General features: G+C 43.1%; 1 protein-coding gene across 1 annotated transcript in view; it reads right to left on the bottom strand.

Moving 5' to 3' along the window:
- The window catches only part of LOC115145812 (storkhead-box protein 2-like), a 35,542-nt gene that overhangs the window by 9,180 nt on the left and 7,444 nt on the right, over positions 1 to 18,918 (bottom strand). The window contains exons 2-3 of the mRNA XM_029687356.2: positions 14,618 to 14,770; positions 2,594 to 5,015 (exon numbers count right to left, since the gene is read on the bottom strand). Of these exons, the coding sequence (XP_029543216.2) occupies positions 2,594 to 5,015; positions 14,618 to 14,770 (2,575 nt within the window). The remainder of the gene's footprint in view (positions 1 to 2,593; positions 5,016 to 14,617; positions 14,771 to 18,918) is intronic.

Genomic DNA, 18,918 nt, shown 5'->3' with positions numbered 1-18,918 from the left:
CCCCCTCTTAGGTCAGTTAGGATCCCCACTTTATTTTAAGAATGTGAAATGCCAGAATAAAAGTACAGAGAATGATTTATTTAAACTTTTATTTATTTCATCACATTTCCAGTGGGTCAGAAGTTTACATACACTCACTTAGTATTTGGTAGCATTGCCTTTACATTGTTTAACTTGGGTCAAATGTTACAGGTAGCCTTCCACCAGCTTCCCAAAATGAGTTGGGTGAATTTTGTCCCATTCCTCCTGACAGAGCTGGTGTAACTGAGTCAGGTTTGTAGGCATCCTTGCTCGCACACACTTTCTCAGTTCTGCCCACATATTATCTATAGGATTGAGGTCAGGGCTTTGATGGCCACTCCAATACCTTGACTTTGTTGTCCTTAAGCCATTTGCCACAACTTTGGAAGTATGCTTGGGGTCATTGTCCATTTGGAAGACACATTTGCAACCAAGCTTTAACTTCCTGACTGATGTCTTGAGATGTTGCTTCAATATATCCACATAATTGTCCTTCCTCATCATACCATCTATTTTGTGAAGTGCACCAGTCCCTCCATCAGCAAAGCACCCCCACAACATGATGCTGCCACCCCTGTGCTTCACAATTGGGATGGTGTTCTTCGGCTTGCAAGCCTCCCGCTTTTTACTCCAAACATAAAAATGGTCATTATGGCCAAACAGTTCTATTTTTGTTTCATCAAAGCAGAGGATATTTCAACCAAAAAGTATGAGCTTTGTCCCCATGTGCAGTTGCAAACCGTAGTCTGGCTTTTTTTATGGTAGTTTTGGAGCAGAGGCTTCTTCCTTGCTAAGAGGCCTTTCAGGTTATGTCGATATAGGACTCGTTTTACTGTGGATAAAGATACTTTTGTACCGGTTTCCTCCAGGATCTTCAGACGGTCCTTTGCTGCTGTCCTGGGATTGATTTGCACTTTTCGCACCAAAGTACATTCATCTCTAGCAGACAGAACACGTCTCCTTCCTGAGCGGTATGACGGCTGCGTGGTCCCATGGTGTTTATACTTGCGTACTATTGTTCGTACAGATGAACGTGGTACCTTCAGGCATTTGGAAATTGCTCCCAAGGATGAACCAGACTTGTGGAGGTCTACCATTTCTTTCTGAGGTCTCGGCTGATTTCTTTTGATTTTCCCATGATGTCAAGCAAAGAGGCACTGAGTTTGAAGGTAGGCCTTGAAATACATCCACACGTAACACCCCCACCCCAATTGATTCAAATTATGTCAATTAGCCTAACAGCTTCTAAAGCCATGACATAATTTTCTGGAATTTTCTAAGCCTGTTTAAAGGCACAGTCTTGTTAACTTAAGTATGTTAACTTCTGACCCACTGGAATTGTGATGCAGTGAATGAATAATCTGTCTGTAAACAATAGTTGGAAAAATGACTTGTGTCATGCACAAAGTAGATGTCCTAACTGACTTGCCAAAACTATTTTTTGTTAATAAGACAAACAAACAAAAAAGTTTTAATGACTCCAACCTAAGTGTATGTAAACTTCCGACTTCAAATGTATATTTGGAGTTCCATCGTAGTTGCCTAGTCTCACTAAAATTAAAGCGGACGTTGTAGCCTTTGCTTCCCTTATAGCCCGTCTGCAGATCTTGCTTTACTGGAAATCCTTCAAACCTCCCACTATATCATCTTGGTTGAAAGATCTAATGTCTTTTCTACACTTAGAAAAAATGTAATACACTTCGAGAGGCTCTACTGATAACATTTACTTGAGATGGCAGCCTTTAATTTCCTTTTTTTGTACAGTTGCCCTCTATTGATCAGGAGTAAGAATTTTGGCCAACAGGATACACATTGTGTATATGTGTACTTGTGTGCTTATGTATAATTATATATTATCTCCAATTGTAAATTAGTTTAAAAAAATGTTAATGTATTGTATTAAATACTACATTATTGACTGTAGGTTTGTTTATTCCATGTGTAACTCTGTGTTGTATGTGTCGAACTGCTTTGCTTGTTCTCAACTTGCCTACCTGGTTAAATAAAGGTTAAATTTTAAAAAATGCAAAAAATGTATGCTGCTTTTGTTGTTAAAGGGAGGAAGGTGTTTCAAATAATAATAATTTGTAATTTGTATTTCTTTATATGTCCATTAAAAATATATACAAAAAAACAATGTCGTGTCAAAAACATACGTATTTATTTGGACAGTGAAGCTAAAACTTTTAATTTGGCTCTATCCTTCAGCATTTTGTATTTGAGATCAACAAGTGCCTTCCAATGCGTTTGTATAGTAAACTTTTGAATTTGTCCAAAAACTCATGACACCTTCACATGGAGGGACTAGATACATAAAGTGCATTCATTATCTAAACGGTAAAACAGATATGTATGAAAATACCCTCGAATAAAAGGTGACATTTTGTACTGTCGCCTCATATAAAACATTTGATCTCAAATCCGCAGCGGAGTGTACGAAACATAACTTGTCATTTTTGGAGGTGTCTCCAGCTGTTTACATTTGACAGACTGTGATGATATACACTTTCTATGTGTATTCTTTGGTCATAACCCTCTGGTTGCTGTAGTGGACAAACTGGGTTCTGCTTACCTTGGGGAGTTGAATCCACTGTCTACAGTCACACTGCTGCTGTCCATGCTATCCAGACGTGCCGAATGTGCTGACTTCTGGCTGCTACTGTTCTCTGTCTCCTTGGGGCTGAGCAGCGTGAGGTTAGTCTCAAACTTGAGCTGCAGATCACGCTCCTTCTCCCGCTCCAGAAGCCACTGCATGGTTCCGATTTCACCCTGCCCGTGCCCTTTGACCTCTGCCGCCACTAACTCCTCCCGTGAGGCCTCCTCCACCACCACCTCCTCCTCGTCATCGTCCGACACATTGTAGTAGTCAAAGGCGGCCTCGGAGGCTGACGGGACCGCTGGCTCGGAGCCCTGGAGGCCCAGGGCGGAAGCGGGGGAAGCTGCTGAATTCGAAGGCTGCTGGGCCTCTAGATTGTCAAGAACATCGGCTGATTTGATGTGTGGGGTCTTTCGCAGGGTGCCCGACTTGGTGTAGGTGCCGTCCACGTAGCCTGCAGTCAACGCGTTGTGCGGAGGCTTGAACAAAGTGTCCTTGCTGAAGATCTCCTTCCTCTTGTCTGCCCCACCACCACCGCCTCCCCCTCCAGGGTCTACGTTGTGTTGGTGTTGTATCAAACGTCCATTAGGCATGGGCTCTGGGGTCTGGCTTGGTGTTGGCCGTTTTGAGCCGTTTTGTCCCTTTGCCAAAGAGTCCTCTTTGTATTCCATTGTGAGGGGAGAGGTAAGGTGAGGGGTGTGGCGATCAGCCGGAGTGCCCTTCCGGATTCCCTCAGAAGAGGTTAACGTGTCGTGGTCTGCTTTTGACAGAGGTGAAGGGGCGGTAAGGATTGTTTCGTTCGACGTATTGCACTGGAAGTAGTCGTCCGCCGAGGGCTTGGGCGAGAGTCCCTTCAGATCACTGTAGGCCGGCAAGCTGTCTCTGCTCTTGTTCCTTTCCAGTGGGCTTCGGATCCTAGACTCGTCCAAGCTCCCCTTCCCTAAGCTCCCCTTCCCCAAATCAGGCACATACATTTCAGAGTTGAACTTGGCAGCCGAGAACATGATCCTTGAGTAGTGGGACGACTTCTGGGAGGCCCGCAAAGTCCCATCATCTGTGTAGTAATGACTCCGCTCGTCGGGACTCCGCTCATAGTCCTCTGACATCCCCAAAGAGGTGCTCATTCCGCCCAGAGGGCTCAAAGCGTTATCCATGGAGCGGGACCTCTCCTTAGCCTGATCGGGCATCTCGTCGCGCGACTTCCTTCCTTCTTGAGTTTGACTGTGGCTTCGGTGCACTCTCCCGCTGGATGTCCCGCGCGAGGGCTCGGGGAAAGGCATCTCTGTCCTCCTTTTCGCCAATTCCCCGGACACGTCCCACTCTGGGGTGACGGGGAAGTGGGACTCTGGAATGTTGGGGTTACTGTGGACTATGTAAGTCCCGCCGCTTCGTTTGCGCTCCAATGTGTACATGGCCTCACGAGGGGAGCGCACCAGCGAGTGGCTGAAGAAGCGGCTGTAATCCCTGTCCACCATGGCCATGTCCAGGTTGGAACTCTCGGACGGGCCACCCCGGGAGACGCGAGCCTTGCTGTGTGAACGGGACTTGCCGTGCGGCACCCGACGGTGACCACGGCTCCTCCGGCTGCGTGCACTGTGCTCAGCCGAGCTGCCTGCTTTTCTCCTCTGGGCACGCTCCTCCTCCAGCCTCTTCATCACGGCCGTGTGGCGTGCCACATTCTCCACCGTCAGGTCTGGGTTGATCCGCCGGATGATCTCCATCTCTACAGTGCGGGGGATGGTGATGGCAGGCGCGTCCTCATCGCGGAGGGGCCATTCCTCTGGGGGGAACTGGGCCGAGAACGTGGCCAGCTGCCTCAGCTTGTCTTTCTTGAAGCTCAGCCTGAACAGTTTCAGCCCAAATTTCTTTGATTGCTTCTCGGCACTGCTGCCACCACCACTGCCCTCCTTTTTTTTGGTCAGCGTGTCAGTCTTGTAGGGGAAGGGGGCATTGCTCTTGCTCTTGTCCATCAGAGGCTCTTGCAACTGTGATGACGTCTGAACGGGAGCCGGAGGGGGCTCAGGGTAGGAGGGGGGCTCTCCCCGAGGCTCCTTGGGAGACTTCCTCTGGTAAGCCGGGGCATGAGGTATGGGTGTATCATCGCGGTACGTGTTGTAGGAGTCACCGTGGTTTTTCTGGTTGGGCCTCTCCCTCGTGCAGCCCGGGGTGGAGGGCGTGATGGTGCCCGACTGTGGGGAGGTACACTGCTGCTGTTGTTGTTGCTGCTGCCGGTCGTCCAGGTGGTACCACTTGCTGTTGGATCGGATGAGGTTGGGGGTGATAAAGTAGGCCTGGGGAGTGACAATGAAGTAGCCCTCAGGTGTTGGGTAGATTTTCCTCTCTCGCACCAGCATGTTTAGGGTGTGTCGCAGAATTTCCGAGCTCGGTGTCGGAACACCTGAGGGAAACACAGATGGGGGGAAAGAACAGTTTTACAGTCACATCAGCAGTTAAATACCAAAGTTCTATGACTTACATTTCAAGAGTGAAGTGTTTTTAGGTGGGACTTGCAAAGCAAAAGTCTCAACTTTAAATCTTCGTCATACCTTTTACCATTATTATTTAGGTCGCTTCTCCTCTTACACCGTTTAAGCTAGAAAATAATTTCAAACTTTAAAATGTGTAGATTGGTCAGGAATAGTGTACTTACCTACAATTTATTGATATATTTTCTACTTTTTAAGTTATACATTTTTATTGTTCTTATTTTTGTCCTCCAACCACTTTCATGGCAAATCCTCATAATTCTAAAGGCCCCATTGTGACATCCTCAGTTCCAACACACTGTAAATGCAACTTTTGACACAAATCCTCTACTTTGACCACTTGGCCAATAACTTAGACAAAAAGTTAGAGCATATGAAATCTTCCTCTACTTCTCTGCTTTTCAAATCTGAATGATGAACAAAACTGTTGCCTAGCAAACGGATAACAATTGCCACCATTCACTCTAGATATTTCACCCATCACTTCTCATTGCACTTCTTTCAGTTTTCAAAGACAACAAAAGTAGTTTAGACACTGAACACAACCACACAACTACTGACTAACCACACAACTAATGACCAAAACTACTGACCACAATCACACAACTACTGACTGCAACCAACTACTGACCACACAACTACTGAACCACACAACTACTTACCGCAACTACTGAGCACAACTACTAAGCATAACTCCCGAACACCACTACTACCTACAACTACTGACCACAACACACCTACAGATTAACTCTTGACCACAACCACACAACTCCTGACCACAAACACTGACCACACAACTACTGACCATTCACTAAACTACTGACCACAACTACTCACCACAACTATCGACTACAGCCACACAATTACTGACTACACAACTACTGAACACAACTCCCGACCACATACTGACCATGACCACACAACTACGGACCACAGCTACTGCCCACATCTAATAACTAAAACTATTGACCACAACTGACCACAATCACTTAACTACTGACCACAACTGCTGACCACACAACTACTGAACCACAACCACACAACTACTAACCATAACTACTGACCCTAACTACTGACCCTAACTACTGACCACAACCACACAACTACTGACCACAACAACTATTTACAAAAACTACTGCCCAAAACGTAATGACCACAACTACTGACCTAAACTACTACCCACAACCACACAAATAATACCCACAGCTACTGACCACAAAAAACACAACTACAGACCATAACTCCTGACAACAACTACTGAACACAACTCCTTACCACGACCACATAACTACTGACCTAAACTACTGACCACAACCACTAAATTACTGACCACACAACCAAATAACTACTGACCACAACCACAAATGCTGACTACAACTACAGACCACAACCAAACAACTACTGAATACACAGCTACTTACCAAACCACTGACCACAACTATTGACCACAACTGCTGTCCACAACCACACAACTACTGACCACCACAACCACAAAACTACTGACCACAACCACAAATCTACTGACCACAACCACAAAACTACTGACCACAACTACTGACCACAACCACACAACTACTGAATACACAGCTACAGTTGAAGTCGGAAGTTTACATACAGCTTAGCCAAATACATTTAAACTGAGTGTTTAATTTTTTTAATTCGTCGTGACATTTAATCCCAGTAACAATTCCTTGTCTTATGTCAGTTAGATCACCACTTTATTTTAAGAATGTGAACCGTCAGAATAATAGTAGAGAGAATGATTTATTTCTGCTTTTATTTCTTTAATCACATTCCCAGTGGGTCAGAAGTTTACATACACTCAATTAGTATTTGGTAGAATTGCCTTTAAATTGTTTAACTTGGGTCAAACGTGACAGGTAGCTTTCCACAAGCTTCCAACAATAAGTTGGGTGAATTCTGGCCCATTCCTCCTGACAGAGCTGGTGTAACTGAGTCAGGTTTGTAGGCCTCCTTGCTCGCACATATTTTTCAGGTCTGCCCATAACTTGTCTATGGGATTGAGGTCAGGGCTTTGTGATGGCCACTCCAATACCTTGACTTTGTTGTCCTTATGGCATTTTGCCACAACTTTGGAAGTATGCTTGGGGTCATTGTCCATTTGGACCAAGCTTTGACTTCCTGACTGATGTCTTGAGATGTTGCTTCAATATATCCACATAATTGTCCTTCCTCATCATGCCATCTATTTTGTGAAGTGCACCAGCACCCCCACAACATGATGCTGCCACCCCCTGTGCATCATGGTTGGGATGGTGTTCTTCGGCTTGCAAGCCTCTCCCTTTTCACTCCAAACATAACAATGGTCATTATGGCCAAACTGTTCTATTTTTGTTTCATCAGACGAGAGGACATTTCTCCAAAAAGAACGATCTTTGTCCCCGTGTGCAGTTGCAAACTGTAGTCTGGATTATTTATGGCGGTTTTGGAGCAGTGGCTTCTTCCTTGCTGAGCAGCCTGAGGGGCCTGAGGTAATGTCAACATAGGACTAGTTTTACTGTGAATATAGATCATTTTGTACCTTTTTCCTCCAGCATCTTTACAAGGTCCTTTGCTGATGTTCTGTGATTGATTTTCACTTTTCGCACCAAAGTACATTCATCTCTAGTAGTCAGAGCGCGTCTCCTTCCTGAGCAGTATGACGGCTGTGTGGTCCCATGGTGTTTATACTTGCGTACTATTGTTCGTACAGATGAACGTGGTACCTTCAGGCGTTTGGAAATTGCTCCCAAGGATGAACCAGACTTGTGGAGGTCTACAATTTTTTTTCTGAGTTCCTGGCTGATTTGATTTTCCCATGATGTCAAGCAAAGAGGTACTGAGTTTGAAGGTAGGCCTTGAAATACATCAACAGGTACACCTCCAATTGATTCAAATTATGCACAAAGTAGATGTCCTAACCAACTTGCCAAAACTATAGTTTGTTAACAAGAAATTTGTGGAGTGGTTGAAAAACAAGTTTTAATGACTCCAAGTGTAAACTTCTGACTTCAACTGTACTTACCAAACGACTGACCACAACTACTGACCACAGCCAATGAACTACACAGCTACTGACTACAACCACACAACTACTGACCACAGCCAATGAACTACACAGCTACTGACTACAACCACACAACTACTGATCACAAAACTACTGAACCGCACAACTAATGACCACAAAAGCACAAATGCTGACCACAACCTCACAAGTACTGACCATGTCTATACTGTAGGGTCCAAAGAACCTGCAATACAACTACAGAACTACTGACCACAACTACCGATCTGGTCTGCACTAGCTCTGACCCCAGCTCTGGTCCTGGGCATAGCTAGCTAGCTCTGGTTCGCACTAGCTCTGGTCTCCACTATAAATTATTACTACTTAAATGAGAATACATTAGCATATAATACCCAACAACAATAATTGTAACTCTTGAATAGTTCAAGCTAGAGACGACACCAACCCAATGTTCAGGCTGTCCTATCCTATAAACCAATCAAATCATTAAATCAATCTTTTCATCTATCTACTTTTTCAACTATAAACAGTCACTCAGGGGGCTCCCGAGTGGTGCAGCGGTGTAAGGCACAGCATCTCAGTGCTAGAGGCATCACTACAGACCCTGGTTCGATTCCAGGCTGTATCACAACCAGCCGTGATTGGAGTCCCATTGGGCGGCGCACAACACTACCACGACTATAACATATTTCGAAACCACACATACTTCAAAAGAAGCTGGCACCACACACACACACCACATTTTCTTCAGGAAATGTACTTTTAGCCAAAAGCTAGCTATCAGTAGGTCTACATACAGTGAGTTCAGAAAGTATTCAGACCCATTGACTTTCCCCACATTTTGTTACTTTACAGCCTTATTCTAAAATGGATTAAATATTTTTTAATCATTAATCAACACACAATATCCCATGATGACAAAGCAAAAACAGGTTTTTAGAATATATATTTTTTTACATATGTATTCACACCCTTTACTATGAGACTCAAAATTGAGCTCCGGTGCATCCTGTTTCCATTGATCATCCTTGAGATGTTTCTACAACTTGATGGTGTCCATCTGTGGTAAATTAAATTGATTGGACATGATTTGGAAAGGCACACACCTGTCTGTATAAGGTCCCACAGTTGACAGTGCATGTCAGAGCAAAAACCAAGCCATGAGCTTGAAGCAATTACCCGTAGAGCTGCGAAACAGGATTGTGTCGAGGCACAGATCTGGGGAAGTGTACCAAAAAATGTCTGCAGCATTGAAGGTCCCCAAGAACACAGTGGCCTCCATCATTCTTAAATGGAAGACGTTTGGAACCACCAAGACTCTTCCTAGAGCTGACTGCCCGGCCAAACTGAGCAATCGGGCCTTGAGAAGGGCCTTGGTCAGGGAGGTGACCAAGAACCCGATGGTCACTCTGAAAGAGCCCCAGTGTTCCTCTGTGGAGATGGGTGAACCTTCCAGAAGGACAACCATCTCTGCAGCACTCCACCAATCAGGCCTTTATGGTAGAGTGGCCAGACGGAAGCCACTCCTCAGTAAAAGGCACATGACAGCCTGCTTGGAGTTTTCCAAAAGGCCCCTAAAGGACTCTCAGACCATGAGAAACGAGATACTGTGGTCTGATGAAACCAAGTTTGAACTCCTTGGCCTGAATGCCAAGCATCACACCTGGAGGAGACCTGGCACCAGGTGAAGCATGGTGATGGCAGCATCATGCTGTGAGGATGTTTTTCAGTGGCAGGGATTGGGAGACTAGTCAGGATCGAGGGAAAGATGAACGGAGCAATGTACAGAGAGTTCCTTGATGAAAACCTGATCCAGAGCACTCAGGACCTCAGACTGGGATGAAGGTTTATCTTCCAACAGGACAATGATCCTAAGCACACAACCAAGACAACACAGCAGTTGCTTCGTGACAAGTCTCTGAATGTCCTTGAGTGGCCCATCCAGAGCCCGGACATGAACCCGATCGAACATCTCTGGAGAGACCTGAAAATAGCTGTGCAGCGACCCTCCCCATCCAACCTGACAGTGCTTGAGAGTATCTGCAAAGAAGAATGGGAGAAACTCCCCAAATAGAGTCACACCCAAGAAGACTCAAGGCTGTCATCGCTGCCAAAGGTGCTTCAACAAAGTACTGAGTAAAAGGTCTGAATACTTATGCAAATGTGATATTTAATTTGCAAACATTTCTAAAAAAAACAGTCTGCTTTTTCATTATGGGTTAATGTGTGTAGATTGTTGAGGGGTAAAAAAAACTAAACTTAATCCAATTTAGAAGTAGTCAAGGGGTCTGAAAACTTTCTGAATGCATTGTATTCTACATTGTTCTTCAATAATCACAAAAATAATTTTAAAAGCGCTATCATCACTAGAGCTGTCATCATATTTCTCTACCCAAATAATGTCCTACAACTTTCTAATCATTACATCATTCAACTCAAAACATACTTCAGTCACACTGAAAGTTTTATATTATTTTTTCTCCATTCGATAACAATAAGTATCACAATGTTAATCAAATCATGTTTAAAAAGGTGCATATCTGCTTCAGACTCAAGAATGCCTAAACAAACCAAAGGCTTTAATGTTTTTTTTTATTTATTGTCAGAAGCAGAACTCACAAATAACATTAACTAAAAAAAAATTAAGCTGTGAAGCCTTACAAGTCATGAGCAAGAAAAAAATAAAAATAAAAATTGCGAAAGTCAATATGCATTATAACTGTTAGCCTAAATAGCACATTATAATTTATGTTGGGGTAGTTGTCTTACAAGTTACAAGCAAGAAAGAAAAGTATGTCTACTGTCTCTAGCTTTAATGATAATTATCACAATTTTAATCAAACAATGTTTAAAAGGATAATTTCTGCTTCAGACTCAAGCCTGCCTGAACAAACCGAAGGCTTTTAATGCTTCGGTTTATTTGATGGATCTTCCACCAGTCCAGTGGACTGGATTACTGTCAGATTCAGGAGACTGACGGTAGCAACTGAGTTCCTTTTCTACCAGCTGGATTTCAGTAAGACCTGTAGTAAGAATGTTTTTTGAAAAAATTCCCAGTGACTTTCACTTTTTAGCTGGCAGTTTGTGGGGAAGCAGCAGCAACATCTCCCTGTGCTGGGTTTTCATGTCCCTCATTGACCATCTCTGAGACAGCTCTTGCTTTTATGTGGCCCACCTCCTCCTCTTTGATGTCATGTGTTTTAAACCGAGGGTCGACCAACGAGGCTATGTCCAGGAGGTCATATGTGGCTAGGTCATCATATGTCTCATTCAGATAGTCCATGACTATTGTTTTGATGGTTTGGGTGAGCTCTGTTTCACCATCATCAGGTTTCATGACCTCTGTATTGAACAGGTGTAGTACTGGCTTCAAGTAAGACACACTGACATAAGACTCACCAGACAGAGCATCTGTGAATTCTAGGAGTGGGGTCAATGCCTGGTTGATGGACTCAAGAACATCTATATCTGTATAGGTGGGAGCTAAATGTCTTCTTGTCGCTGCACAAAACCTGTGAAATGGCTTTCTCCTGCTCCAGTACTCTTTGCACCATCTTTTGACGTGATATCCGCACTGGTAGGCGACTCTGTCACCAACTTGTGCTGGGGTAGGCTGTGTTCTTTTTGAGCAACTGCCAGGTCTCTCTTCTTTTTCCCGGAATAGGAAAAGGCACCTACCACTTTCTTACACACTCCAATTGCTCGATCCACCCATTTGTCTCTACCCACTCTCTCTAAGAGAAATCAAGACATTTTAATACAATGTTAAAATCACTATAATCCCTTTTAATTATGTACAAATGTAATATTTACCTTGAATCAGTAGATAAAAAAAAATATATACAATATACACAATTGACAAGGTTACTTACCAATGGCCAAGCGCAGACGATGTCCATAACATTGCAGTCCGGTCCATTAGTTGATTTAAGCGGCCTTCATTCGCACCACTATCCGCTGTTATGCAGACCTGTCTGTCTTGACTGAGTCCCCAGGAGGCGAGAGCGTCAATGAGCCCCTCTGCTATAGCTTCACCCATATGGTCTTCGGGAAAGTATGATGTCTGAAAGGTATTTATTTTGAAGAGTCCACTCTTTGTCAACATAGTGGATAGTGAGGCTAATATAAGGCTCTGGCGTGTAACTAGACCACAGATCGGTGGTAGTAGCAAAATACGTCAAGTCTGTCTTGAGCTGTTCCTCAACTTTTTCCCTACATTCGGCGATTCAATTCAATTGAAAAGCCTCTTGAAACGTTCCTTTTCGACTGTGTTAATTGGTAGCATGTCCTTAGCGATGCAATGTATAATAGCATTTGTGATGTCTTTGTGACTTTTTGATGTTTGCTCATAGGGCATAAACGCTGTCAGTGCTGACTGCTTCGGGTGAACATCCCTCGACTGGCTGGTGCTTGAGTGGCGTTTATCAATACCGTTGCATAAACAAACTTTCTGCATGTTCCAAATAGTGATTTTGCTTCAAAAAGGTGAAAAGGGTTTGTCGTATTACCAGACTTGGTAGCCACCTGTCTACGGCACAATTTGCGCCGAACATTGCTCTGCTCTTTGTCGGACTTCAAAAAGCCAAACCACTTCCAAATATCTGAGACAGTTGAACCCTTTTTATCAAAAATGTCTTTGTTGGAAGCTGCTCCTTCTCTATGGCTATCACTGCAACTGTTTTCGCCAACATCACTCATTTTTCATGGGTAATAGTTACTACTCCATCACTCTAGGTGCTAAGTGGTTTTTAGTGGGCGTATACCTCTCTACGTGAGAGTCGTGAAGAGGGCATGACAAAACCTATTCCACCTCAGAAAGGATTTGGCATTGGTCTTCAGATCCTCAAAAGGTTCTACAGCTGCACCATCGAGAGCATCCTGACGGGTTGCATCACTGCCTGGTACAGCAACTGCTCGGCCTCCAACCGCAAAGCAATACAGAGGGTGGTGCGTATGGCACAGTACATCACTGGGGCCAAGCTTCCTGCCATCCAGGACCTCTATCCCAGGCGGTGTCAGAGGAAGGCCCTAAAATTGTCAAAGACTCCAGCCACCCTAGTCATAGACTGTTCTCTCTGCTACTGTATGGCAAGCGGTACTGGAGCGCCAAGTCTAGGTCCAAGAGGCTTCTGAACAGCTTCTACCCCCAAGCCATAAGAACATCTAATCTAATCAAATGGCTACCCAGACTATTTGTATTGCTACTCTGTTATTATCTATGCATAGTCACTTTAATAACTCTACCTACATGTACATATTACCTCAATTACCTTGACCAACCGGTGCCCCCACACATTGACTCTGTACCGGTACCCCTTGTATATAGCCTCGCTATTGTCATCTTACTGCTGCTCTTTAATTATTTATTATTTTATTTCTTATTTTCTGTAGGTATTTTTCTTAAAACTGCATTGTTGGTCAGGGGCTTGTAAGTAAGCATTTCACTGTAAGGTCTACACCTGTTGTATTCGGCGCAGGTGACAAATACATTTGATTCACAGAGATACCGTTATGAGATTCTGAGGCCTATTGTCGTGTCATTCATCCGCCGCCGTCACCTCATGTTTCAGCATGATAATGTATGGCCCCAAATCGCAAATCGCATTCCTGGAAACTGAAAATGTCCCATGGCCTGCATACTCACCCGACATGTCACCAATTGAGCATGTTTGGAATGCTTTGGATTGACGTGCACAACAGTTCCGGACAATATACAGAAACTTCACACAGCCATTGAAGAGGAGTGAGAGAACATTCCACAGGCCACAATCAACAGCCTGATCAACTCTATGTGAAGGAGATGTGTCACACCAGATACTGACTGGTTTTCTGATCCACACTTCTACCTTTTTTTTCTTGAAAGGTACCTGTGAAAGGTACCCCAACAGATGCATATCTGTATTCTCAGGTCATGTGAAATCCATATATTAGTGCCTAATTTATTTATTTAAATGAACTGATTTCCTTATATGAACTGTAACTCAGTAAAGCCTTTGAAATTGTTGCGTTTATATTTTTGCTCAGTATATAACGCTGCTGCAGCGTGGAACCCTGGAATGAGTGAAGGGGACAGGGATTTTGAATGCCTTTAACAAACTGCCTCTCGACAACTATCAATTGGGCCATGAATGCATACACTACCATAAGGACATTGTGTGTGTGTGTGTGTGTGTGTGTGTGTGTGTGTGTGTGTGTGTGTGTGTGTGTGTGTGTGTGTGTGTGTGTGTGTGTGTGTGTGTGTGTGTGTGTGTGTGTGTGTGTTTTTAAGGGGTTGCAGGGGTTGTGTTAATTAGGGCACGCAACAGAAAGTGTTTAAAAATGTTTCACAATGAAAAATTAAAATGAACGTTACTTATTGGAGAAGGCAAGGCAGTTCCTCCCTATTTCAGTTTGTTTATTCCATTTTGTGCCTAATCAACACAGCCTCAACATACCCATAGACTTAGTAATTGCGCTAACGCTATAAATTTCACACTGTAGCTACTGTACCTGGGAAGCAGGTGGCGAGGTGTTCCATCAGCGCCTCCTGGCTGACGGGCTTGCGAGCAGAGTTCATGGCTGAGATAGCCAGACACAGGATCTCCCCCAGTGGGATGAACTGGGACTGGCTGATAGGAGACATGCTGATGGGAGACACATCACCTGCAGTAGGGAGAAACAGACTAGTCAGTGAATGAACTGTGGGTCTCAGAGTAGGAGTGCTGATCTAGAATCAGGTCCCTCCTGTCCATAATAATCTTATAATCACTATGATTTAAAAGGCAAAACTGATCAGCACTCCTACATAATATAGCCCCGGGATTCAATAACTGACCGAATCTGAATGGTAGCAAAGCTCAGCAGTCTCCTCCCAGAACTAGTATCGCTTCATATGGTTATAATAGCGCTATCATTTTTAAGTCATGTCAATTAAAGAGGCACAAAGGTGATCATCTGTAAGGGAGATTGGGATAAATTGAGCTCCACTCTCCCCTATAAAATATCCCTGCCTTCTCTCACCACACATTTAGCCAGATCCCACCATATTAAAAAGCATGAGCCTTCAGAAACCCAAGCGTGAATACTCTGAGCCCGGTTCTAAGTGAACTAGTCCTCGCAAAGACAAGGGAGGTGTAACCAATCACAATCAAGTTCGGCATTCACCAGTCTTCAAAGCTCTCCACGGTAATGCACACACATTCTCTCAAGCAGTTGTCTAAGGCACTGCAGCTCAGTGCTAGAGATGTCACTACAGACCCTGGTTCGATTCCAGGCTGTATCACAACCGGCCGTGATTGGGAGTCCCATAGGGTGGCACACAATTGGCACAGCGTCGTTGGGGTTTGGCCGGGGTACGCCGTCATTGTAAATAAGAATTTGTTCTTAACTGACTTGCCTAGTTAAATAAAAGGTCACATAAAAATAGCTAAGCCAACAAACACCTGGTTAACTTGCCTAAATAGATTTTAAATACATTAACGGCAACATAAATATATACAAAATCCCATTCGCTATTGACTTTGGGATATATTAACCAGTTTTCAAAAGACACTATTCTGTTATACAGTTTTAAACTGTTTTTATGTACAGAGGGAGGAGACACGAACCTGCTCCCAGACTGAAGAGCAGGCAGACCAACTTTCCAAATAGTGGAGAAGCACTCAAAACCCACTAGTTGTTCTTTCAAGATAAATAATACAAAAAAGGTCAATCTAAAGACCTCTCGTATTGCCCACCTTACTACAGTTGCAGTAAATATTTGTATGAATTCGACAACACATAATAAATGGAAACTTGATTAATATCACACCTTTTTCTGAAGTGGATGGTTCCACCCACTACTCTGCCCGTGAACGGTGAAGTTCTTTGATATTTACATTGCGTTCGAGCAAAGTTGATGGAAACTCTACATTTTCACGCGTATACAAAACATTGAGGACACCTGCTCTTTCCATGACGTAGACTGACCAAGATAATCCAGATCAAAGCTATGATCCCTTATTGATGTAATTTGTTAAATCCACTTCAGTCAGTGTAAAAAAAGATATATATAATTTAACTAGGCAAGTCAGTTAAGAACAGATTCTTGTTTACAATGAAGGCCTACCCCGGCCAAACCCGGACAACACTGGGTCAATTGTATGCCGCCCTACGGGACTCCCAAGATGTGATGCAGCCTGGATTCAAACCAGGTGCTGCAGTGATCGCTTGCACTATGATGCAGTGTCTTAGACCACTGCGTCACTCAGAGCCAAATAAAGGGTGAAGGGAAGGAGACAGGTTAAAGAAGGGTTTTTAAGCCTTGAGACAATTGAGACATGAATTGTGTATGTTTGCCATTCAGAGGGTGAATGGGCAAGACAAAATATTGAAGTCAACTAGACAACTACTAGCACACAGCACAGATCCCCATGCATATCCCACAAGACAAGACACCAGAGGTCTCTTCACATTCCAAGTCCAGAACAGACTATGGGAGGCACACAGTACTACATAGAGCCATGACTACATGGAACTCTATTCCACATGAGGTAACTGATGCAAGAAATAGAATCAGATTTAAAAACAGATAAAAATACACCTTATGGAACAGTGGGTACTGTGAAGAGACACACACACGCACGGGTACAGACACAGGCACTAGCACACTCACTCTACACACATGTACATTGTAATATTGTTGTATGGTGGTATTATACATTTTGTATTGTAGATATATAGTGGTGTAATAATGTCTTTTTATGTACTGTTTTCTATTTTGTTTTGTGTGTGATATAAGTGCCTTAATGTGTTTGGACCCCAGGAACAGTAGCTGCTGCCTTGGTAGAAGCTAATGGGGATCCCTAATAAATACAAAATAAATACAACTGGGGGAAGCATTGAAGTCAAAATGGGCCAGCATCCCTATGGAACGGTTTCGACAAATTGAGGATGTTCTGAGGGCAAAATGGAGGGATGCAACTCGATATTAGGAAGGTGTTCCTAATGTTTGTTATATATAGTGTACCAATAAATACTATTCATCCTTGGTGTTGCTCAGTATCAGCAGCCCAATTATATATTGGTACTGGACCAAATGCTTGTGACTATAACCATGTTTCCATTCAACCATTTTTATGCGAGTCAAGTACGTGTCGGAATCTTTTTTTTTTTTTAATCACTATAGGCCTGACGGAAACACATTGTCAGTAAACTTCCCTAAATGTCGACGAAACAATATACATTCAACAGGGAGGAAGTCTTTTTTTTTGTCAGTGAAATAGATCATGTGACAATGGCAGTGGAAAAGCTTTTTTTTCAATTCTATTGTTGATAGAATAACTTGTCAAGTAAACTACAGTCACGTGATGCTATGTGGTCCACTGACTATGACTTGGAAAAGAATGCCGTTTATGAGGCTACAGATGAAATAAATGATGATGAACTTCACATGGTGATGAAAGTGCACGGTGATGAGCTTGATACTAATTTCCAGTAAATATCAAGGGTCTTAATTTGTATGCTTAATTTGTGTTTGGCTGGCAATTGAAAAATAAATGTGATGTTTCTGTTATCCACAATCTCAAAATGTACCCTCTGCACTATATTTGCGAGCTATTGGCAAGAGTGCATGTGCATTGGCAAATTTGCCATTTATCGCAAGGCTTTTTGTGGCAAAACCATTGACAGAATACAACATGGGATAGAAATACAAAACTTCTGTTTTTATTCAATAAATGAAAAGTTATAGGACAAAGTATTTTTTTTAAAGTATTTATTCATTACACACAGCTTGCTATTCACAACAAGCCAGTTTGATTGAAACACACCACTGCTGGTAAATGCACATATCTTTTTGTGGGTGGAAAACTAGCTAGTGACGAAAACTGGAAGAACAAAACTATTTTCACCATATTAGCTGAATTTCCATCCAATTGGCGAAAGATCTTCAGGCTGAATATTAAAAAATGGGCAATAAACGATACGGGCTGTGCGTGATGATGTAGTGCGCATACAAATGTATTTTTCTGTTAAATTCCCACGTACCAAAAAGACCCCACCATGTCGAATGAACAAATTGTCGACATTTATCAAATTGTACCGGCATTTCCTGTTTCACAGCCTATTTTTTTCACGCTTCAGGTAATTCATCCACAAGAAATGGTTGGAAACCTGGTAATTGATGCTAACACAGTTCCAATGACTAAAACAGGGCAGTTAAGCTTGACATTCATTCATTTATTCTTGCCGGGCAGGACACCAGTGTTTCTATTATTCATTCATTAGTCACATTTATTCATTCATTAGTCACATTTGACCAAATTTCCTTCATTTTTCAGATGCCATATAGAATTTACAGCATCTCGTAAAAGCAAAACAACGTAATGTGTACAGTAACAACTGGGTTCTTGCATTGTCATTACTAAGAACATCAACAATGACAACTCCACTGCCTGTATACAGTCCACGTTTGAAGAATGCAGAGAAGAGAGAGCTATTAGTGCTTCCATCTGTCAAGCTCCTCTCTGCTACCCTTTTATACAATCATCCTGAGGAAATCCTACAGAGGTTAGTCAGTGACGTCAGCATCTGGGATGGCCAGAATGAGGGTGATTATGTTTAGCCTAGTTCAGTACATGAATGTGGAGCGAGACAACAAATCCTTTTTTGATGTACTGTAACTTGAATATTTGAATGAGAGTTCGAGTTGCACGTAACTGTAATTAGGATTTGGCCCGAAGTGAATAAGAGAGAAAGAGAGAAAGAGATATACAGTACCAGTTCCAGAGGCTTAAGAGGCGTCATCTTAGTGGCTGACTGATTTTCTACAA

This window comes from Oncorhynchus nerka, linkage group LG18, assembly GCF_034236695.1.
Source record: "Oncorhynchus nerka isolate Pitt River linkage group LG18, Oner_Uvic_2.0, whole genome shotgun sequence".
NCBI lineage: Eukaryota > Metazoa > Chordata > Actinopteri > Salmoniformes > Salmonidae > Oncorhynchus > Oncorhynchus nerka.
The sequence above is the reverse complement of the archived record's forward strand: the minus strand, read 5'-3'. Positions and strand labels throughout refer to the sequence as shown.